Source organism: Oculina patagonica, chromosome 8 (genome assembly GCF_052425735.1).
Source record: "Oculina patagonica isolate OP01 chromosome 8, crgOcupat, whole genome shotgun sequence".
NCBI classification, from domain to species: Eukaryota; Metazoa; Cnidaria; class Anthozoa; order Scleractinia; family Oculinidae; genus Oculina; species Oculina patagonica.
In genome coordinates this window covers 2,130,710-2,155,194 of record NC_135765.1, presented here as the reverse complement: position 1 = coordinate 2,155,194, position 24,485 = coordinate 2,130,710, and the positions used below count along the sequence as shown (strand labels likewise).

At 39.0% G+C, this 24,485-nt stretch overlaps 3 protein-coding genes across 3 annotated transcripts; all 3 read left to right on the top strand.

The window, feature by feature from the left end:
* Positions 1-1,250: 1,250 nt before the first annotated feature.
* On the top strand, positions 1,251-8,525 carry LOC144662032 (cytochrome P450 3A24-like). Its single transcript, XM_078522766.1, has 5 exons — positions 1,251-1,693; positions 3,701-3,909; positions 6,254-6,539; positions 7,151-7,454; positions 8,002-8,525. Exons 1-5 carry the CDS (start codon positions 1,343-1,345, stop codon positions 8,382-8,384), a joined length of 1,533 nt encoding a protein of 510 aa, XP_078378892.1. The 5' UTR covers positions 1,251-1,342; the 3' UTR covers positions 8,385-8,525.
* Positions 8,526-10,524: 1,999 nt separating this feature from the next.
* LOC144663079 (galactosylceramide sulfotransferase-like) lies at positions 10,525-12,329 on the top strand. The gene is made up of 2 exons (XM_078524015.1): positions 10,525-10,750; positions 11,234-12,329. Exons 1-2 carry the CDS (start codon positions 10,569-10,571, stop codon positions 12,255-12,257), a joined length of 1,206 nt encoding a protein of 401 aa, XP_078380141.1. The 5' UTR covers positions 10,525-10,568; the 3' UTR covers positions 12,258-12,329.
* A 2,628-nt stretch (positions 12,330-14,957) lies between these two features.
* Positions 14,958-23,990, top strand: LOC144662041 (phospholipid scramblase 2-like). Its single transcript, XM_078522775.1, has 8 exons — positions 14,958-15,045; positions 17,542-17,664; positions 18,261-18,338; positions 18,558-18,750; positions 19,251-19,362; positions 20,534-20,636; positions 23,643-23,701; positions 23,817-23,990. Exons 1-8 carry the CDS (start codon positions 14,997-14,999, stop codon positions 23,847-23,849), a joined length of 750 nt encoding a protein of 249 aa, XP_078378901.1. The 5' UTR covers positions 14,958-14,996; the 3' UTR covers positions 23,850-23,990.
* The last annotated feature ends 495 nt before the right edge of the window (positions 23,991-24,485 follow it).

The following is a 24,485-nucleotide window of genomic DNA, read 5'->3' as shown; positions in this document are numbered from 1 at the left end:
ATCGACAATCTATCGAAATAATTAAAAAAAACAAGCGAAAAAGAGCTAAAATGGGGCGAACACGAAGACTGACTGACGTCGAATGACAGTAAATGCAGTGTTTGCGAACGCAAATGTAAGCGAAAGCAAAGCGTGACCTGTCCGCCATCTTGAAAAAAAAACATGAAATTTGCACGTGTGAACGATGATTCCCTTGTTTTGCACTGCAACACACATCCGATCGAGTGTCTTATTAAGGGCCTGATTACACGAGCCGGGCTGGCCCGGTTAGCCGGGCTGGCTCGGTTTGCCGAGATCTCGGCACGTCTGTTAAACGCAACAAAAATCAACTTCGCGATTACATGACAACCGGGCCAGCCCGGTTAGCCGAGATCCCGGTATCGCGATGCCGGGATCTCGGCTAGCCGGGCTGAAAATTTTCCATGTAATCGCGTTCACCGGGCCAGCCCGGCTAAGCGGGCCAGCATTAAATTTCTCTTCCGAGTACAATATCCGACGAAAAAATCAATGCTACTCCTTCTAAATAGGATGTAGAGGTAACGAACCCATCCAGCTGCAAAAGTGCAAAAAATTAACCACCAAATTTCCGGAAAAAGGTGATTAAGATCATTCGTGCTCTGATCATTTATGCTAAAACCGGGCTGAAAGTCATCTCGGCAAACCGGGCCAGCCCGGCTAACCGGGCTCATGTAATACCGGGCTGAAAGTCATCTCGGCAAACCGAGCCAGCCCGGCTAACCGGGCCAGCCCGGCTCATGTAATCAGGCCCTAAAACTTCAAAAAGGCCGTTTCTGTGTTTCATCATCATCATCACCATCATCATTGCATTTTTAACTTTTTTATGTGCTATAGACATAATTAACAAATGTGCAAAAGAGGCAAGAACATCGACAACTTAAAGATCTTTCACAACCCGCCAACTGAATTTTAAACAAAAAAAAACTGGGTTGCCAATCTTTCCAAGAAACTGCTTCAACCTGCCAAACACACGCTTTTGGCTGGGAAAAGGCCCGAAGTTCGCTCCAACACGGTCAAAAATTCCGAAAATCAAAGCTACTATTACCTATCTACCTGATGAGTTATCATCATCATCATCATCATCATCATCATCATCATCATCATCATCATCACCATCATCATCATCATCATTATCATTGCGTGACACAGAGGGAATGGAGATGGCGTTCGTTGTATCGCGCGTGTCCCTGGGGACGAGCTCGCCGAAAGACGCTGATATTTGATATTTTTGCAGGATGAGGCAAGACAAGTTGACTTGCATCGTGTGATATACACCTCTTAAAAAGTTTAGCTTGGATTTACATGTACAACACGTCTTGATAACATGGCGGTTACAGAAGTTCTGCAAGCATTTGCCCAGTGGCAGACAATTTTGATTGCTTCGGCCATCTTGCTGCTGATCGTGTACGTCTTTGGCTTCGTCACTTTTTATCGCTCGATGAAAACTCGGTACGGAGATGTTCCTGGTCCAACTCCATTGCCGATTTTCGGTAATTTGCTGGATATGATAAGGCACAAGGGACAAATGCATCTGCAAATGGACGAATACTACCGAAAATACGGCAAAGTTTTTACTGTGGCTATATTTGGCAAGACTCCATCTCTTTCGGTTGCAGATCCAGATATGCTGAAGGATATATTTGTGAAGGAATTCGACTGTTTCAGTGATCGCCCTGTAAGTTTAACATTGAAACTTCACTGCAGTTTTATCAAACTAAAGCTCATTCTTTTCGTTCATATAAAGCTGAAAGTCGTGTGTTCGTGATGTTTATAGTGAATAAATATCATGTGTCACTTACGCATTTTGTTGTCACGCAAGACAGTACAGTCGTCCTTTGCCGACAGCAAAAATTTTTTTGGGATCACTTTCTTGGGGAGCTTGGAAACCAGGCTTGATTTGGTAGCCGAGCCTCCTCACAATGTAACCTTGTTTACAGACCAGAGAACAGCGAAATTTTCACAGAATATCCCCTGAAACTTCTTGAGAGTATTAGATGTTTGTTAAGAAATGTCAAGCGATTCCAAAAATTATTTTGGTTTTCTAGTTTATGAAATATCCGAACTTCGGTATACTATAAAATCGCTATGTTCTCGACACTTAGAAAAATTTTGGCTCAGCCCGGAAGTATTAATTGAAACAGAAAACCAGTCACGCAAACGAATGAATGGATGAATATCTCTATTTACTTTAAAAACCCAATAAGAATATTCGAAGTTTGTTTAGAAATGCCAAGCGATTCTTAAAATTATTTCGGTTTCGAAGTGGACGAATTTTTCGAGCTTGTGCATACCATAAAATCGCTATGTTCATGACACTAACACCCGCTCATCTTTCGATGTGCTACACAAACAAGACGGATCGAAATCCGCCAATCACAGCCCACTAGCATGACCTTCTGAACTTGTGGGCTCATTTCCAGCCGGTGTTGATTTCATGCAAATGAGCCCACAAGTTCAGAAGGTCATACTAGTGGGCTGTGATTGGCGGATTTCGATCCGTCTTGTTTGTGTAGCACATCGAAATAAAGATGAGCGGGTGTATTGTTAGCGATTTTATGGTATGCACAAGCTCGAAAAATTCGTCCACTTAGAAACCAAAATAATTTTAAGAATCGCTTTGCATTTCTAAACAAACATCGAATATTCTTATTGGGTTATTAAAGTAAATAGAGATATTCATCCATTCATTCATTTGTGTAAGGTTTTCTGTTTCAATATTGTTCACTTCCGGGCTGAGCCAAAATTTTTCTAAGTGTCGAGAACATAGCGATTTTTTGGTATACCGAAGTTCGGATATTTCGTCAACTAGAAAACCAAAATCATTTTTTGAATCGCTTGACATTTCTAAACAAACATCTGATACTCTCAAGAAGTTTCAGTGGATATTCTATGAAAATTTTGCACATTGTGAGGAGAAGGCTCAGCTACCAAATCAAGCCTGGTTTCCAAGCTCCCCAAGAAAGTGATCCCAAAAAAAATTTTTGCTTGCCGACAACAATAATTGGTCGTCACGCAACGCTTCACTCCATTTGTAAATGGCTACTTGTTAAAACCTGAAATATGTACATTCGTTTCGTTTGCTTTAATGGCACCTTGACACCTTTCATCAAAAAATTGACAGGGAAACGAAAGTGCTTTTCACTAGATCTCTTTAACTTTTATATCTCTTGAAGTTCAATGGTAGAGTGACCAGCAAGGAATATAGAAGTGCTCAAAAAGATGGGGATGAAGTGAAGATGAGCCTTCTTGCACTTGAAAATTGTGGGCGGGGTTGGGGTAGAGTGAAACAGTGCTCTTTGCTCCAAAAAGAGGACATTAAAAATCTTGGCCCTGATTAGGGTTAGATTTAGGGTTAGGGTGGATGGGAGGAAGGATGGCTAGTACATTTGCTAGATGTGCTGCTGATGTCCAACCACAGTGCAGAATGTCGCAAGTACAACTCCTCCTGGGAGAACTTAGAATTCTTTTTTCTGAAGCAGTTTGCATCACTGATAAATGCCATCATTTCTTTGTTTTGATTGTGGTTAATTATAAAGTTGATACCTTTATTGCATTAATTGCTGTTAATTACTCAGTGTAAGGAACTTATTGGGATCACTCTGCATCAGTTATGTCTTAAAGTTAGTTTATGAATTATACTGTTAATTCTGCTCTCTGACATACTTTTATGTTTACAATTTAGGACTTTGGTATAAAAGCACCTGAGCCCTTTAACAGTATGATGACAAGAGCAGAGAGGGAAAACTGGAAGCGTATACGAAACACACTGACTCCAGCATTCAGTGCTCTAAAGATGAAACAAATGGTTCCTCTGATGAACTCCTGCTGCGACACTTTGCTGAGGAAACTTAGTGAGGTTGCCGACAAGGACCAAAGTGTTGACATATACAAGTATGTCAATTAAAAATCAATGTTTTCAATAAATCATTAATATGTAGTTGTATCCTGATAACTAGTGAACCTTCAAGGGGAATTGAAATAGGTTTGGTTTAAAAAATCAAGGGAAAAATAAGAAAGAAAATGACTGTGACTGGTATTCTTTTGTCTTGATGTGACACTCTGCTGAGGAAACTTAGTGAGGCATTCTCATCCCTGGAGACCAGGATCCTTCTGGTCTGTGCCAGAGATCGCGACCTCTGGCCCGCCCCAAAACCTGAAGTCTGCGATTCACAGACTCGTGGTAAAATCTGACAAATCTGATTGGCTGAAAATCTTCAAGAGTCCTCTGCTCATGCTCACAAATCAGCGCCAGCCAGAGGTCTCGATCCCTGGCGCAGACCAAAAGGAACAGAATGAGAACGGAACGAGAATGTCAGTAAGTACATTTGCTGACAAGGACCATTAAAGTGTTAACATGTGTGTGCAATTATATTGAGGAATTGATTTTTTCAATCAGTCTTAATTCACCTCCAATGTAGCTAGTATGACACATTTTACCATAAAAACAAAGTCGTAATAATACTTAGACGTTTGTGCAAATTGTTTATGTGCATCCTTACGGCACATGTAATTCATGTCACAATGTCACGCCATGTCATGCATGAGTGCGCACACTGAGAAAACTTTCTAATATAAACACATGTAGGGTAGGTTGCTGCGTTAACTTGGCTTGTAGTTTCCTCTCTCAAATGATCGGTGACCTCCACTTTTTTCGGGGTGTATAACTTTTTATAATAAATCTCCACCGATTGATAAAAAATGGGCCAAATTTGAATGTCGGAAGTACTTTTTTTTTTTTTTATTTTCTCTTCTCGCGTGCGATCAAATCAGTCACATTTTGCAGTCTTGAATGTTCAACAAGATTTTATGGGGACTCAAAAGCAAAATATTAATTTTGTTAAAAGAACCACTTGAATATAAGCTCGGATAAAGAAAGTTGGTCTGCATCAATTCATTTAAAATATTTTGTCGCCGGAAGTTGCTGAGGTCATATCGAGTGACTAAGTCAAATTTATCCAATAAGCACTTTCTCTCATGATCAGACGTCGTATCTCCGAAACGAATTGGGTGACCCCCAATTTTTTTGCATTTCTAACATGAGTACAGTGAAACCCTGCCTTACGGCCACCTCGTTAATACAGCCACTTTTGTTTGTCCCGGCAAAATGCCCTTACATTTTCTTATAATAAAACCCCTTTAATGCGGCCACCCCGTTAATACGGCCAACGGCTACATTCTGAAGACCCAACCTGTACAATCCTTTATAACTTTACCCCGTTAATAAGGCCACTCGAACCAAATATAGCCCTTAATAATTGACCAAACAAAACAAATGTACTCGGGAAACAATATTGAATGACAATCTTTTATTCAAAACGCCCGTAACTTGTCATGTCATTGACTTGTGTGGTTTTTGTGGTAAACTAATCACTGAAAAAGAAATAAACTTACAAACAGTAACATCCACTTAGCTAAATCACAATGCGATTACGTCATTGTGCGTGTAGTAAAAAGAGAATAAACAGCACAATTTTTATGTGATTGGCTGAAATGTAGAAGAAGCCAAACGAAAGTCACTGATTTTTTTTTTCAATATCATGAACTTGACAGCCAATTGATGTTACTCGAGACCTTATTTTGAGATAACCTAACCTGTTTACGTTTCCTTTTTTCAATCCAATAATGTTCATTTTTCTTATGCATGAATTGTAAATGTGCCGATTTAATCTCCATTAGTTTTTAATGATAGTACTGTATATTTGCAGTCGTGATGTTTATTAAAGAACAGTTGTTTAGAAGTACAACTGTGATATGTATCTGTCAAGACGTCACTTGAAGTAGACCAGCCATGAAATTTGACCCTACCCCGTTAATACAGCCACCCCGTTAATACGGCCAAATTTCCATGGCCCGTTGGTGGCCGTATTAACGGGGTTCCACTGTAACTTGTAAACTATCAGTAGTGAAAGTGTAAGAAAAATTGCAATGTTAGAAGATTTTGGCATGATCATCCTTAAAGGTAGACTGCACACAGGGCTAGTCTCTCTAGTTTTGCTTAGGTCCATGGGGAGGCACTTGTCCCTGCAGAGTTAAGGGCAAAAGAGTTCAAGACATTTGACAATCAACTACTATATAAGGTGCATGAATACAGGCCCAATGCAAATTTGAAATTTCTTTACCCTTAGATAGTAACACTAAACTCAATCTGGAAAAAGTGGACAAAAAACCAGAATGCCGGTGGATGACTGGATGTGCTGCTGAAAATTCCAATTTATTTATTTGTTTGTTTTTGCAGGTTTCTGCAAGGTCTTACAATGGATGTAATTATTTCAGCTGCATTCGGCATCAACGCAAACCCTCAAGACAATTCTGACGACCCAGTTGTTAGTGCGGCTCATAAAGCTATGAATCGAAGCACTCCTCGGAGAATTCTGCTGTTTGCCCTTTCTATGTTGCCATTTGGAAATAAAATTATGTCAATGTTCCCCAGTATTCTGACGTCAAATAGTGAACAACTATTCAAGATTGCAAAGGAAATAGTTGCCACAAAGAGAGCAGGAAAAACAGATTTGTCAAGAAAGGTATTAATATTTCATCCTTATTGAAGAAATTTCGATAGCAATTAAAGTTATCTTAAACTTGTTGAAAAAGGAGTTTATTAGTAAGAATAAGGGTACTTATTGGAATTGGGCACAAGTGGGGGGGGGGGTTAATTGAAGGGGCCCTTGTTAATGGAACAAGGATTTAAAATTAAATCCTTGCAGTAAAGGAAATTAACTCTTAATTGAGAAGTTATTTAAATTAATATTTTGTTGAAAAAAGCTGGAAATAATAACCTGAGATTTATAGCAAAAAAACCCTTTCAGAAAAGGAACATAATTTATAATTGCAACGAAACAAGACACAATCCAAAGGATCACTCCACATGCAAGGTATAAAACAATTACCCTCTGATCGGAGCAATTAGCACTGCAAGCAACTCAACATCTTGCAATAAATTCAAAACTTTAACATTTCAATTTAAATTTGCCAGTCACAAAAAAATGATACCATTGTATGTATGGAAAACTGTTGCTATGCCTCATTTGACCCTACAAAAAAAATTGAGTGAACCCGTATGTTGCTGACATTTCAAAATTGTTGACAAAGTAATTTAAAGTTTAAATTTCATATTTGTTTCAACATTTTTTAGGACATGTTGGATTTAATGCTGGCTGCCTCAGATGACCCATCTGTGCCAGAGTCCAAGAAGCTGTCTGATATGGAAGTTATTGCCCAGAGTTTTGTGTTCCTAATTGCTGGATATGATACAAGCAGTAACACCTTAGGTCTGACATGCCACCACATAGCCACACACCCAGACGTCCAAGACAAACTGCAGCAAGAAATCGACAGCGTTTGGACTGACGAGGAACAGGTGCCGACTTATGAAACAGTGAATGAGCTGCCATACCTCGATATGGTGATATCTGAGACACTCCGGCTCTATCCACCAGGTAATTACTCCATCCTTACTTATTACCCTTGTAATGCATCATCTGTCAACACAGATAGTCAGCACTGAGAGGAAATTTACCTTGTATTATAGCCAGGCAATACTACAGGGCCCTGCAAGTGTCTGAGCTATGTTACCCTCTGCATGCATTGCTTGCCTACAATGCAAGGTTATTATCTCGTATCATAAGCCCACAATCCGTGCAAAGGGCTACAAGTACATAGTACGCCCTAGCAAGATCTTGCCTCATCTATGCTCAATGTTTGGCTACAGCCCTGGAAATCCAAATTTCCATGAAAAAATACTGTTTTCCAATATATAAGCTCTCCCTGATAAAAAGCTCACCCGGGAGGGATTTTAAGCAAATATGAGCCCACGGGTTTTTTTTTTTTAATTTAACAATAGTAGTAAGTAAAAAGAACTCTGAAGCCTACTCAAACCCCAACTTGATGATTTTTTTTTTTGTGAGATGAGGATTTCTAGACAATTTGTCGAGAAACAAGAAAATAAACAATTTTTTAAGTAAGAAATGTGCGACTTTTTTTCAGGTTTCTTGACATCCCGCAGTTGCACCAAAGCCTGTGTGATCAAAGACATCAAGATACCCAAAGATTCTCCAATTCTTATTCCCATTTACAGTATTCATAGAGATCCATCCATTTATCCTGACCCAGAAAAGTTTGACCCCGAGCGCTTTTCACCTGCAGCCAAGCAGTCACGCAATCCATACACTTACTTACCGTTTGGTCACGGTCCACATAACTGCATTGGTGTGCGGTTTGCTCAGATGGAAATGAAGCTGGTTTTGGCCCGAATGTTGAAGAGGTATCGTTTGGAAGTTGGTCCAGACACGAAGATTCCTCCTGATGTAAAAGTCAAGGGTCTTTTGGGTTGCTCAGAAATAAATCTTCGTGTTGTTTCAAGAAAGTGACAATCTCTGTGACCTGTATGGGACTGATCGTTTTCAGTAACATTTTTTTAGAACACTGGCCCAAACAGAAACTTCATTCCTTCTAAGTCTAGTAAGGGATTTGAGCATTATCCTGAGTTAATATATGAAATTAGTATAATTTCCAGAGGTGAATTCAATTCTGATTGGTCGAGAAGCTCGGACTATGTCGCATTATTATTCAACAGATGCGCGCGCTACCCATATATGGTCAAAATGTTAACGATATCTGCCATCCGTACATAACAGATATCCTGCGATATTCGTAGGTTGCGAAGATTCGTCCGAAATCTTGTAAAGCGCTTCACAATTACAGTTTTTCTATGTGCAAAATGTTTTTCGTTGACAATTTGTTGAATAATAAAACAATTATCCTGCTCAAACTTGCGGAATATCGTCTGATTTTAGCCAACTCGGCCTACGGCCTCGTCGGCTAAGTATCAGGCGATATTCCGCGCGATTTCGCAGGATAATTGTTAAATATACGTAGGTTGCGAAGATTCGTCCGAAATCTTGTAAAGCGCTCCATAATTACAGTTTTTCTAACTGCGAAATGTGTTTCGTTGACAATTTGTTGAATAATAAAACAATTATCCTGCTCAATCTTGCGGAATATCGGCTGATTTTAGCCAACTCGGCCTTCGGCCTCGTCGGCTAAGTATCAGGCAATATTCCGCGCGATTTCGCAGGATAATTGTTAAATATTCACCGCGCTAGGCGGTGAATATAGCATCTCAAGGTTTGGCTACTAAGCCATGCCCCATTTGCCATCCAGGCCAGTGAACATGGCGGCATTTGCTGAATGAAAATTTCTCTCATTTAAAAGAGATCACACCAAGTCCTGGATATTTGAAACATTGGGAATTTTGCAAATTCACTACCAAGGCTTTTGGACCGAAAATCTTTTCGAGAGATGGTTTTCAAGGCATTAGAGTGGTTAACGGTAAAAAATCAAGTCCGTTACAATCTAAATGGATCAAAGGAGCCAAGTGGCGATAAATTGTATTAGAGTACAACCAAACTACGACGAGAACGAGAACGTCCTTATAGGAACCTTCAGATCGGAGTACGAGTGCGACCCTTTCATTCATAGTGCTTATGCTTTAGCTAGATTATCACATTTCACATCATTCTCCGCCTCGTACCGATACTACTATTCAACTGGTGAGCAACACGGGGGAGTTAGGGCACTGGGAACGTACGTAATTGAACTGAAACCTCGAAAGGCGTACTCGCACTCGATCTCGTACACGTTCTCTAAAATTTCAAAAATTAGAACATTGTAGGAACATTTTCTAGATCAAGTCGTCGAAAAAAAGGGAACGCTCAGCCTCGGCCAAAAACTTGACGAGTGTAGTCTCGTGCGTACTTAGGACCCCTTCGATTAGTGATCAGCAAATTAGGAAATTGTAAACGTATATGTAGACTATTGTAGACTAAAATAGACTCCTGTATTTTAATACAATTATACATACACGATTTAACAATACCGTTATACATCAGTAAAAGCTGATGTTAGTATTTTTAAATCGTGTAAGTATACCACTGTAAGTGTGTCAGTATTGTATTGTAGAGTTATTAATTGTGTCGCAATATTTAAAAAAAAATGCAGAAGACTACCCCGTTCTAGAAACATCAATTTTTTAACACCCCCGTTTTGGCTGGTGATAATTTAAAATTTTCGTGCGTTCTAGATACCCCGTTCTAAATTGGGAGCCCAAAATCACGACCCCGTTGGGCGGCACATACCCGTATAGATATTTTAGGGGAGTCCTTCCCCCCCCCCCCCCCGGGCATATGAAGCTATATGGCATGTTAAGAAGCCGACGCGCCATTCTACACCAGTCTCCTCACGATCGCCTTTGTAGGAATTGTTAATGCACCAACAAGTGTCAATCAAACAGGAATACTCCTTGGCAGGTAGTACCAAGGAATGTCGTGACAGGTGGCAGTCAAGTAAATAAGCATATTCTCCTTACTGACGTTTGTGAATTGACATTAATTTCGTAGAAAGAATTTACTTTAACATCGACAATGAACTCGTGTTTATTTCCGTCGCATCAACCAGCTGGTCTGAAATCAACAAAAGAGCGATCTCAAAAGTTAAAAAAATGGCGGCGATCACATAGAATGGTTTAATTTTACAGTAGCCCAGGGTAGTTAATCATGGCGATCATCGTGAAATGGCACAAGCCGGCTCCAAGTTCACCGATCTTTTCAAGGAAGTTTGCCGTGGCCACTATTGTTCTTATCATCTTTGTTGTTTACGTAGCCAACTTAGGAAAGATGATAAGCGTGGAGAACCAAGACACGCACATTACAGATGAAGTTAATTCGGAAAAGTTTAGGTTTGTGGCTTAAATATAAATTTAAAATGCTTTATCTAAAATTAGCATTCACACGCGAAACTGGGCAATTAAAAGGCTCCTCAGGGAAAGACCCACAACGCTACGCGCACCGCGTAAGACCGTGAAGGAGAGTCGTCTAGGGATGATTAAGACTCTGTAGCATTAAGTGTCTAGGAGTATTTCTATCCCCCACCCTGGATGGAATGCTAGTCCATCGCAGGGTTATCCGCCAGTATTAGATCGCCGGTACGCATTTATACACCTGGGTGGAGAGAGGCACTATGTGAGTAAAGTGTCTTGCCCAAGGACACTAAATAACAACTCCGGCCAGCAGGGCCCGAACCCGGACTGCTCGATCCGGAGTCAAGCGCGCGAACCATTTGGCCATCTCGTCTCCTGACAGACCTGACAGGGCTTGAGGAGGCAAGTCTAAATCAAAGAATTTTGATTTCTAATAGATTATTTCAATTGTTTCATCTACAGAACTACTTCAAACAGCTGCCAACCGAAGGATAACGTACTTTTCCTGAAAACTCACAAGACAGGAAGCAGTACAATAACAAACATCTTAAACAGATACGGCGATTTGCACAACTTGACTGTCGCTCTTCCACAAGACGGTTTTTATAATTTCTTTTGGCCTTTGTCGTTTGAGAAATCATTCACCGCAGACTTAAGAGGGAAGACACCAAACATTTTGTGTAATCACGCAAGATGGAACAAACAGACCATGAAAGAATTAATGGCCCAGGAGGCAGCTTTTATCACGATTCTTCGAAATCCTGTTTCCCAGTTTGAATCAACGTTTTCGTACATGGAATTCGCCCATCTGTTGGGGATTGGATCTACAAAAAATCCTTTGGCAACTTTTTTTGAGGATCCTAATAGAACCATGGCAAAAATTTCGGATTTTTCAGCCTCGGGATCTGCTGTCCCTTATTTACACTTGCTGAGAAACGGACAATCGTTCGATTTAGGATTGGAAAGCGCGCAATTTTTCATCGAAGAAAAGACAAACGATGTCATAAGTGAACTCGACAGTAACTTTGACCTCGTTCTCATGATGGAGTATTTCGACGAGTCTCTTGTCCTACTCGCCCGCGAGCTCTGCTGGGATATTCGAGATGTCGTGTATTTCAAGCTGAATCAGCGAAGATCCTCCGACTTGAAAACGAACCTTTCCGAGGAACTCGCGCAAAAGATTCGGCAGTGGAACAGAGCTGACGTTTTGCTCTACAATCATTTTAACAGAACGTTTTGGAACAAAGTTGAAAAACTTGGGAGCGCATTTTGGACTGATGTTGATCGTTTGAGATATTACAACAGGGTTTTAGAGGAAGCCTGCTTACTTCCCGGAGAACATTATACAAAAGCCTACGCAAAGCAATCGAAAGAAATTCGAGGCTATGCTTTGAAGAAAAACCTTGAACCTCAACTAAAGCTTCTCTGTGGAAAAATGATAACTAATGAAATAGACTACATAGAATACTTGAGAAAAATACGGTAAAGTCTGAATATATGTTTGCTGACAACGGAAATCTTTAACTATTAATACAGTCTGTCAGAAATCTAGCCTGTTCCAGGCCCGGGGGGGGTACTCCCTATAATGGCCTATACGGGGAGGCTCCGCCCGAAAGGGGTACCTTTTTCAGGCTTCAGGTATATAAAAGGGTAGGGGTTTTACAAGTTTAGGTATACGAAAGGGTAGGGAAATCTGTCAGTAAGATATTTAAGAAGGCCTTTAAACTTAATATTTCGAATAGACGCAACTTTTGGCTGTATCGTCTTGAATTTATTAAGCGCTACATAAAAATGACAAGAAAACTTCCTGTTTTAAGTATATGACATGTCGTGTAGGTATATGAAAGGGGTACCTTTTTCCAATAAAAGGTATACAAAGGGGTGCCTTTTCTGTCAAAATGGTATAGAAAAGGGTAAGGAGTTGGACCTCGGGGCGGAGCCTCCCCGTATAAAACTTTTTTTGAGTACCCCCCCCCCCTCCCGGGTCAGGCTTTCGGTAGTTGAGAGAGAGCGAAAAATGGGGGGGAGAGAAAAAATTAAGGGGGACGAAGCTGCTCGCCTTTGTCCCCCGTCGTTTTTTTTTTTCCTCGCTCGCCGGCGTTTTTCGCTCTCCCTAACTACCGAGAGCCTGGAACAGGCTATTTAAAAGTCTAGCAAGAAATGCTATAGAAACAAACGCGACAATAAATATTTGAATAGAACTTAACTCAAATATTGTAACCGTCTATTTCCATTTTTACTTAGCTTTGTTCAACCCCTGAAGAAGGTTAAGTTTGTCTAACCGAAATATTGGGTAATAAAGTTAGAGACAAGATAAGCAAGGCTGACACTACGTAGAAATGAAAAAACCTTAACGGGACAACGACATGATAGAGTCCAAACTGAAAGTCAAAAATGCAAACTCTGGACAGCTGTTTCGACCTGATTGGGTCTCTTCAGCAGAGTGTATGCCGCACAGAATAGAGCAACCAGCGAAAAGACAGTTGTCTATAAAGTGCTCGTGGTAATGACAATCCGGATGGGCTCAAATTCAAACACCCGCCCATTGATCATAGCCGCGTGACTATTACTCAATAGGTCAAGAATTCGAAATATCATGTCGTTGTCTCGATAAGGAAAGTGAGAATAGACAGAACTATCCTTACACTGAAAACATGGACAAAACCATGTGAAAAACAACACTGCAAACATGGACAAAACCATGTGAAAACAGTGAAAATGTACAGCATATCGGATCTAAAAGATCTACGGTCCAAATAAAACTAAAAGTGACAATAGAAAGCAAGGGACCGCGGACGAAAATGCTGCTGCTTTTTAGCTGTCCGATCTTTACTTCCGGGTAGCTAAAACATAAAGAGTAGTTACCTTCTGGAATAAGGGTCATCTAAAAAATATCATCATTTTGATACAGCTTCTTGTATCTGTTGTTTCCGTTGTTCTTTATAGTAATAAACGAATCAAGTTGCGGCTTGAAGTCGCCATCGGAAGACAGTTACATTTATGATTTGGGATTTACTCGCTTCTTCTGTAGAGTCGCCAGTCACATTCATGTTTAGCAGGTTTCAGTCGGGGGAATAAGTGTCACTTTTGGCAAATCTTCTTTGAAGCACTCGAAGAATTTCCGAATTATTTAGTCCAATCAAAAACTAGCGCGAGCACTCACGATCAAATACGTCATGTTGCTTAGCAACTTCTGGGAGGAAAACCGCGGGCTCAGTCACTTCTCGGAGTAGTGATGTCGCCGATGTCGCCATCAACTGGCATTTGTTCCCACGACTGGTTTATTTAATCATGATTTAATGGCCAATTTAATGGCCCATATAAAATACAACGGCAATAAAGCAAGGTACCATAAGAGTGGTCAGCAAAAGAGATACAATCCCCATCATGGCAGACCACGATACAAAAAAATACAACAAAAAAATGCAAAATAAAATCAACAGCAACAAACAAATCAATCAGTTCTTGCAGTGAAGTAGTCCCGGCCCTAGCACCCCTCTTAAAGCAGGAAATACGCAGGAAGCCGGACGGACCGACAGTGGCAGCCCATTCCACATGTCGACACAATGATCATTAAACTAGCTAAACCTAAAAATATCGGTCCTCGCATAATTCTTCTTTAATTTAAGTTCGTCCTTACCCCTCAACGAGTATCTTTCAGAATGTGAATACAATTTGATAAAAGAGGATAAATTTTTATTACTATACCCATTATAATTCAAAAAAGTCGAGTGGCAGGTACTACGTGGGGCTAACTTGAATTTTTTTCTCGTGCTTTACTTGCGCACGATTTTTTCTCCTACTTCTCTAAAATATTTTAAAAAATATCCGTCCCTAACTTCCCGCCTCCGCAGCCAAACAGTTTCTTTGGAAACTGGCATCTATGACGTAACTGTGCATTGATATAAGTCGTATACGGCCCACGCAAAAATTTACAAGTCTGACAAGTTGATTTCAAATTTGGAAAGCTTTCAACTTTGGTGCATGGTGCATGGTGATCCAGTGAGTGAAAATAAATTTATTATTTTGCAATTGACTTTGAACTTTCTTTTAAAATATGGTGCATGTTTATGACATTCTTGTTATTTTAATGTCGTTTTCTGTGGCAGTGTGTGACGCTGGTGACGCGTGCTCCATGAATAGGCTAATGATGTAATGTCTATTTATAAATTGTTGTGTTGTATATATTATGGGATGGTTTGGGTTTGTTTGATTTGAAGTGAAAATGGCGCAGCAATACGGATATCAACAACAGCCTGTGCAGCAACAACCAGGTAATTTTAGCTCACAATTATTCCTGTTCCACTAAATCAAGTGTTCGTTACTCGAACTGTTAGGTAATGTTTCGCTTTTGATTAAAATTAATGCCGTTAGCTGTGATATAGAGGTGAAGGTATCGTTCGATGTCACGAAGTTTGACGAAAATCTGCAGCCGTTGCATTTGTTAAATATTACTGATATTGACCCACAAATTGAGATATTGTTACAGAATGTTTACTTTTTGAGATCAATCGATCGATCGATTAATGAATTGAGTTCAATGGCGCATTCATTCCATGGGTGACTAAGATAAGTATCATTATTATTAGTGCCAGCTATGCGCCTAACAGGTTGATTTCCACTCCTTTAATTTTTGACTTCTTTAGGCGTAAAACATCCAAGTTATGGTTCCACATCACATGCAGGTAGCCATAGCCTCAAAAATCAGTGAAAATCACGTGTGCAATAATCTCAAGCACTTATATACACAGGCAGTGCTTTTAAATTCTAAATGATCAAAATTGTGCTTGTGCTATGCTGCTGAGAAAGTTGATGAAGGACCACTTATGCTAATGTAATTAATCCCAGCCTAAACAAATGTAAACAGTGATGCAAGAAGAAGCACAAGCACAAGAAAAATGAAAGGCTAATCTTTCCTTGTTTCTTGAGTTTGTGCCTGTATTAGTGTGCATTTCTTAAGCTTTCGCTGATATGCTTATAAATGCTTATACTGGCATTTCCACGTAAAAAAGGCTGAACAGATGAGCAGTGGTGTAATGTATGTCTGCTGTTTGTGACCCCCTGTGCATCTCTTTGCTCATTATTGTTAAAAATATAATATTTTCTTTCAGTTCTGTAATCTCTGTATCCAAGGAGAGCTCATAATAGCGCTGGGCATGCATAAGAATGATTCTTGCATGTATGAGTGTTTTGGTTACATATGCAAATGGTGTAACATTTGCATGCTTCTTAAAAATTATCATCTTTATATTTACCAGTCAATATTTGTCACAATTGTAAGGCTTTTCTTGTAAAATCAAGAAAATGTGAGAGTTGTAGAAATTTTAAATCTTATGAAAATAATTATCTGTGGTTGTTATCCGAGGAAGTGTGGTATTTGCTCCTCCAATGGAACCAGTGTTCTCCCTAGTTTTCAGCACAGCAGGTAAGAAAACTTTTTAAACCGGTAAAGAAATTCCGGTAAATCCCAGCCGTTTTCTAGTTTACCTACATGGAGCAGAATGTTGTCCAAATGCTGGTCGAATTTTATTTCATGACAACTTTATTCTGGCCTTACAGACCTCTTTCGCCTGCTATACAGCCTAAGAAAAATTGCATAGAATTACCCTCCGTTGTTTTAAGGGAATACATTTGCTGCCGCTTACATGACGTACTACTTGAAGAATCGACGGTCCTGTCTCGTCTTTGCTACGAATCGCTGCAGCTCTTTTTTTCTTTGCTTCGAATACTCAGCAGTCACAACGGCGTTGTTGAAAAGTTGTATTCTGAATGCTTCTTTTAACCTGTCGTCTGGATTTCGCTTTAAATACTTACGAACTTAATGAGAAGAATTTGACAATGAAAGCTGCCTTTGTCTTCACCACGCGTCAGCTACGGTCAACTAAGCAACTATCAACTATTTTCTGCATTTTGCATGTTTTTGAAAACTGAACTATTATATGTAAGTAATATCTCTCACTTCTGAAATTATTTTTACCTCTTTGCCTTTGTGATTGTTTTCATTTTCAACGGACAAAGTGAAAGGACAGCAAGGATTGCTCCCGCCTTATTGTGGAATCGATCGTGGAAACTGTGCAACAATAGATGTGCACTTGCCGAGAAGTGAGAAAGACCAGCAAAACTTTCTCTTTCTTCGATAGGTATCAGCCCTCAGTCATCAGAGATTCAGAAAGTGAAGGGAAATAAGTTCGTAAATGAATATTGCATTTGTCACTGTTTATTTTCAATCTGTTATTTTATATTTTCGATCATGACTACGAAGGTGAAACGAGTGGCGTTACTTTGTTATTTACCTGTTGAATTTTCAAGACTTCTAAGCGGTTCTAGGCGGTAAAGAGTCGTGTTACAAGCAGTAAATTTTACCGGTTACCGCCTGATAAGGAGAACACTGAATGGAACTGTTAGAAAATTACGGTAACCATATTTTTCTAGAGCTATTTTGGTATTAGGGGTGTTGAATGGTAAATGCAAGACTTTGCGAGACGGCGAGACTGATGTCTTTTCTGCGAGGCCGAGACCTTTTTAGCCTTGCAAAAGAAATCGAGACTCTGAGAAGGCATCAAAGAAAAATTCGAGACGACAGGACCCCTGAAATTTGGCTAAAATTCTGTGAGACTCGACTTTTTGGAAGGACCATTCGACATCCCTGGTATTAAAACCAGTGAACCGGGCAGCCTGAGGTACTTGGTTATTTAACAAGTGGGAATGTGCTATAGAATGAATTAAATATAATACTGACTTCAATTTTGGTTTGTTTGATATCTCTGTAGGAGTTCCTGGACAAATGAACTGGATGCCAGCACCTCAGGCTCCAATGGGCTGCCCACCAGGACTGGAATACTTAACTGCAGTTGATCAGTTACTTGTTCAACAACAGGTGGAGCTTCTAGAAGGTAATTAAAGTATTAAATAAAAATATATTGTCCAGGTTATAGGTAAATATTAAGTAAAAAAATAATCCTGCACATGGTAAACCTGCAGTAAGTCTGTTGGTCGGTCTGTCGGCCACACAGTCATTTTTCTGATGATAAGATTTGTCAGTATAGTAGTATTGTCTTTATTCCTTTAAAGGCAAATGTTGAAAACTCGCAGCTCACAAAGGCTCAGGCACAAAAGGGCACAAGTCGACCGAATGGCCTCAGGCAATAAACAGTACAAATGTCACAAAACATGAATTATCTTCACTCTCATTGGTAATACACTGCCATGTGTGACGTTTTCAAAAGGCACAATAATTTGCAAATTTACGAAAAACTGGTGACAAACTCAGACACTTACTTGAGCACATGGCAAGTTCAAAGTCACATGGCCAAGCAAAAAAACTCCTAAGGGGGTGGGGTGTGACAAGATTGTTAACTCATTCTTTGCAAGTGAGAAACAGCCAGGTGTTGTGTGACAAAACTGATTGAATCAAGTTTTTATAGTCTTGTTTTTTGACATAGGTAATGGAACATTATTCTGACTTGATTTGTTTTTATTTTTGTTCCAGCTTTTACTGGATTTGAATCAAACAACAAGTACAAGATATGTAATTCCATGGGTCAACAAGTCTTCTTTGCCGCTGAAGGTAATACCATTAAATATCAACCCAAGGAGATCCGTTTAAGGAGCTACACATATATATTTTTCCCAAAAGCATTTCTTGTTGATCCCAAAAAATGACCTCTAAATAAGCAAGTTGTAAAACAAACATTTGAAAGTGTGTGGTAATGTGGCTTCAAAGCGCTTTGAGTTTTGTAGGTTAGCAAAGGTTGTTATGTATCTAAATAAAGCAGTTGTTTTTCAGACACTGATTGTTGTACTCGACAATGCTGTGGCCCTGGTCGTCCATTTGAAATGAAAGTCTTGGACAACATGCAAAGAGAGGTGATGCACCTCTCCCGACCCCTCCGGTGTCAGTGTTGCTGTTGTCCTTGCTGTCTTCAGGAAATTGAAATACAGTCTCCACCTGGGACAGTTATTGGATATGTCGAGCAAAAGTAAGTCAAATTGTTATTGTAGTGGAATCATGAGACACATAGACAATGTCACATGACAGAGCACATGGAATGGAGTTCAGCAAGAAAACAGACAGAGATCTTCTTTTATTGTTCTTGAGTCTTGTCAGTACTTTCTCGTTTACAGTTAAAGGGACTATGTCACGGATTTTACCAGATTTTTGAACAGCCAAAATTTATATTTGTGTTGCAGGAAACCTAAAAATAATAGTCTGTTTAAGTTTTTATTAAACTTTGGGTATGAGCCACCTATTGTGTAAGATTTTGCAAAATATTAAGGTGGCTCTGCAAAAATTGTCTATAGGCATGCTGATCATTTTTCATGGACGAAAAATCATGGGGTCACTGAGCTTGTTTTAAAGTGACAAACACTTAAGGCTAAATATAAGGGTCTTTTGACAAGTACTGTATGTTATAAAAGTAATAAATAAATCAGTAAACTTAATCTTTTAGAACAAGATTTGAATTTTTTGTAACTACAGATGGACATGGTGGAAAGCAAAGTTGGAAATTCAAGATGCCGAGCGCCAGCCCATTATGATGATCAATGGACCATGCTGTCCTTGCAGCTGTGGATCAGATGTCGAGTTCCCTGTGAGTTATTTCCTCTTTTTACGTCTTCTTATATTTCTTTTCATGCTTCATGCAAAATAGTCAGTAGATCTCCAAGAGATCTTTGATTTTACATTTCTGACATGAGTAACTCATAATCTCACAGTCATGTGATGAAAGTTTTAGGGAAAAGTCAATCTAAGAAGATTTTTGCGAACATCCTTTAGATTGGAACAGCATTTTCTTTCACTTTGGCCACTGACTGTTACTGGTCCAGATCTTGCTGTCAATATTCACTGTTCTCTTTTTGTACTAGGTAACGCTTATTAAAGGGGCTTTGTCACGAATTTGAACGTAGTTTTTTTGAACAGCCAAAATATATATTATTTTGTGTCGTAGGAAACCTGAAAATAATGGTGCATTTTTATTAACAATTGCTGTATTGGGCGATTCCAGAAAATATCCTTACCATACCACGGACGGCTTCCACATTTTAGCCCCGCTTCCCTTTGGAAATTCCAAAATGCGTTATCCCGCCATGCCCTCAGAATTCCAAAATCGTTAACCCCCCCCCCCCCCCTCTCATTCGGATTTATTGCTTTTTTTGGTCAAGCCCTTTAGAATTCCCAGCAGGGTTCGCAAATACGCCCAATCTGGCATTACTTTAACTTAACATTTCCCCAAACTGGTACAGAACATTAAACTAAGAATATCGTGTAATGTATGTGTGTACACTCGGAAGATAATACGATCGAGTGCACTGACATATTCGCCATCTTGAATTTGAGCCTTCAGGGTCAGCAGTCGCTGTAAGTATCCCCCCATGCCTTCAGAATTCCAGTTCAAAGACCCCCCCCCCCCCCCTGCCCTCAGAATTCCAAAAAACCGTCTGTGGTATGGTAAGGATATTTTCTGGAATCACCAATAAGAGCACTGAAACTGTTAGCAAGCGTCCTTGGCTGTGGATGGAAATGGATTGCAACTTTAAAAATTGAAGCTAAACTTTTTTTGATATTTGATATTTATAGCTGTGGTTTGATTTCTTTCCGCAAATTAAGGTTATATCTTCCTTTAGATGTTCAAAGAAAATGTTTTTCACAGGTTAAAATGCCTACCACTAATTTCAGAACAGATTAGACAAAAAATCCGCAAAATCCCCGTGGAATAGCTCCTTTAAGTATTATTGTGTTTAAATAGTTGATTGTTACCGCAGATCCACTCTCTTGATGGAAGCAGTGAAATTGGAAAGATAACAAAGCAGTGGACTGGATTTGTACGAGAGATGTTTACTGATGCTGAAAACTTTGGAGTCCGATGTAAGGATTAGCAGTGATACTGTAAACTTCCAAAAATGGGCCATCTTTTCCATAGCTTAAAAATGTCACTTTTCACATAAGCAATCTCAGTATGGGGTTCCGCGAGCTAAAACAAACGTTTTGTAAAGATTGATATATTCCAAAACAGAACGTTCTGCTTCGGTTTACTAAAGGAGGTTACACCAGTTTTAAAAAAGTTGGAAACTTCTGATAGGAGATCGTGGAAAAGTGTTTCCAGTTCCACCAACGGCCTGTTAGTGGACTTTCTGCCACCAATGCGATCTAGATTGCTGCGGAACAGCGGCCATCCCTTTACCCTTCCAGCTTTCAGAACTGAAAGTTTTAAATGTAGCTTCATAAACAAATGTATTTTCAACTTTATTTGTCATTTTATAAAGTTACTGTAGTTAATTTATATAACTTTAAGGATGTATAATTCTGTGCCATAACGTTTGTTTCTTTGAATTTCAATTATCTACCGGTATTATTATTATCATCATCATCATCATCATCATCATCATCATCATCATCATCATCATCATCATCATTATTATTATTATTATTAAAGTGGGCTTATTTTCAGGGAGGGTAAATATATGGGGGAGGGCTATTTTTCGGATGGAAATTTGTGTTTTCAAATATCCTTGGGTTTCTATTTGCAGGGAATACTGTGTCTGAAACTTTTTGAAACATTTTTTGGGAGGAAGACATGCTTTTTTGGGGGTTGGGAGCTTGCCTTTAGAATATTACGGTGTTGAATTTTATATATATATATATATATATATATATATATATATATATATATATATATATATATATATATATATAACGAATAAACAAGAAATAAAATTGCTTCACTTATCCTAGGAGTGCTCAATGCAAAAATATGCAGAGCAAAATACAAATAAGAAGGAAAGTATTACTAGTTACTCGAGTTTCACGCTCAAGGCGATCATCAGACTGAGTCAGTCTACGAGAAGATGTCAGTTATAAATGTTCAAATTCAGGAACGATTGGAGCGACGCTTCTTTTGATTGTTTGTCGCGAAGAACTTGTTTTCGTGACGGCATTTCGTTACCAGCTCGGATTTCTTGTTTAAAAGGGAGGCATTTTGAGAGGTCAAGATGCAGAGTTTTTCACATAAACACAGGTTGCAGCGAGAAGGATTACCTTTGTATGCTCTTGCCCTTTTGATGATGCGCCAGTTGATTTTGTAGTCGACGTTTCTGTCCTTTAAGTCCCAGATGTGTTTTGAAAGTACAGTGTCATGTGAGTGTTTTCGGTCTTTGAAAGAAAGCTTGTGATTGTTGTATCGTGTTTTGAATTCGTGTTCTGTCATGATTCGTGTTATGTCAATAATTCGTTTATTGTAGCGCGCGCGCGTGGATGCTCAATTTGAAACTTGTTAATGTAGTATGGCGCGTGCAGGGCAACGGTCATTTACCCTGAAGAAGACGCCTATAAGGCGTCGAAATTTAGGTAAAAAAAATGAAAAAAAATGTCTTCATTTGTGATAAAGTTATAATTTTCTATGAAGATGGAAAGCGTTGGATGCTTGTGATGATATATATATATATATATATATATATATATATATATATATATATATATATATATATATATATATATATGAATATTATATATATATATATTGAAAATTTGAGGCAGTGCTTGTATCCGCTGGAGAAGGCCCTTGACTCCAGCGGATACAAGCACTGCCTCAAATTTTCAACACCTCCCGCTTCACAACCTTCTCACCCTGACAGAAAAAACCGACACAGAAATATTATTTGGTACAACCCGCCCTTCAGCAAAAATGTCGCAACCAACGTAGGAAAATCTTTTCTTAAGATTTTAAATGAAGAATTTCCAAAGGACCACGTGCTACACAAAATCTTCAACCGAAACACCGTAAAAATTAGCTACAGCTGCATGTCAAACATTAAGCACAACATCGACGGCCATAACAAATCAGTGTTAAACAAGAAGGACGTAGCGACAAAAAAATGCAACTGTAGAAAGCCGGCTGATTGTCCCATGAATGGCGACTGTCTTAAACAATCTGTAGTATATCAAGCGACAGTATCAACCAACGACGACAGACCCGACCAAACCTACGTAGGCTTGACTGAAAACTCCTTTAAGACCAGATTTACAAACCACAAAGCTTCTTTCTCCACCCCGAGCAAAAAATACAGTACTGAACTCAGCAAACACATCTGGCAGTTGAAGAACACTAAAACTGATTTCACGATATCATGGAAGATTTTGAAACAAGCTACACCGTATAACCCCGCTTCCAACCGCTGCAACCTATGCCTTTGGGAAAAATATTTTATTATCTGCAGACCCGTTTTAGGTACTCTAAACAAACGAAATGAATTAGTTACCTCCTGTAGACACGCAAACAAATTCCTTCTTAAAAATGTCAAAGTTGTCACGCGATAACAACTGTTTATTTTACCGCGTATTGTCACGCATTATATATATCTTTTTTTAGAGCTTCTATTGTATTATTTCAAACCAAATAACCGTTGTAATTTTATACCTTTCCACTCATACCGCGTCTCTTTCTCTATATATATCAGCGTTATGTAGAAATTTTGCAGTTGGCTAATTTATCTGATGAGTGCTGCACACGTTGCAGTACGAAACTATATAGTAATAAATATGCCAAGTCAAATCCAAGGTTGATCAGACTGTCTTCAAATATTTTGCTCTAGTATATCTATCGAGCACTCTGGCAACAGTTCTGCAAATCAACTAAGATTATATATATATATATATATATATATATATATATATATATATATATATATATATATATATATATATAGCTGTTCCACCTGTCAACATTATCGCTAACACTATATAGCCATGCAGTACCTGCAAAAAGCTGTGTGGCTGTCCCTCTTTGTACGCGTTGCAGGCTTATGGTTCTTGGCATATTTTTTACATTTTCAGATTATTATTCGTCATTTATGTGATAAATATTTTTCTGATCAGTCCCTCTAGACTTGGATGTCAAGTTTAAAGCCATTTTGATGGGAGCCTGTTTTCTTGTTGTAAGTTAAGTTTATTATTTGTTATGCATTTCTGACTAATTCATTCAATCAGATGATTTGCGTTTTTTTTTTGCTCTTGTTTAATCGGAATTGACTCCTTTGTTTTGATTTTCAGGACTTCATGTTCTTTGAACACAGCAACAACTGAAGAGTACTTCATGTACGCATCAATTGAATTTTGGATCCAACAATTTATGATACGGATGCAACATTGCCGTGTTTTTAGACTTCAAAGATTTTGTGTGCCTTTGTTTGTTACAATTCATTTACCTATTATATGCCTTGAGGTCTTCAGGTCTATAGTTTCACCGTTCCCGTTTTGGTGTCCGTGTTAAACTTCATATCAAGTTTGAAATTGTAATGCTTATATCTGGGTTCGCTGGTACTGGTCATGGAAAACCTGAAAAGTCCGGAATTTTAGAATTTCATTTTCCAGGCCTGGAAAGTCATGGAATTTAACTGTGGGTCATGGAAAGTCATGGAAAATAGTATTGATTGTACAAAATAAATTAGGCAGGTTAGTTTTTGTGAGGAAAAGGGTAAAAAAGTACCCGAAATCAAGAAAATGATCAAACTTTGGTCCTTGAAAACTTTGAACAGTCATGGAAATGGTCATGGAAAGTCATGGAATTTCAAAAGCTCAAAAGAGTACGAACCCTGTTATATTCCATTACTTTTTGAACCGCATTAATACGGAGACCATACGAAGGGCCGCAAAGTGCCCTTATTAAAGGGACTATGTCACGGATTTTCCCAGATTTTTGAACCGCCAAAATTTAGATTT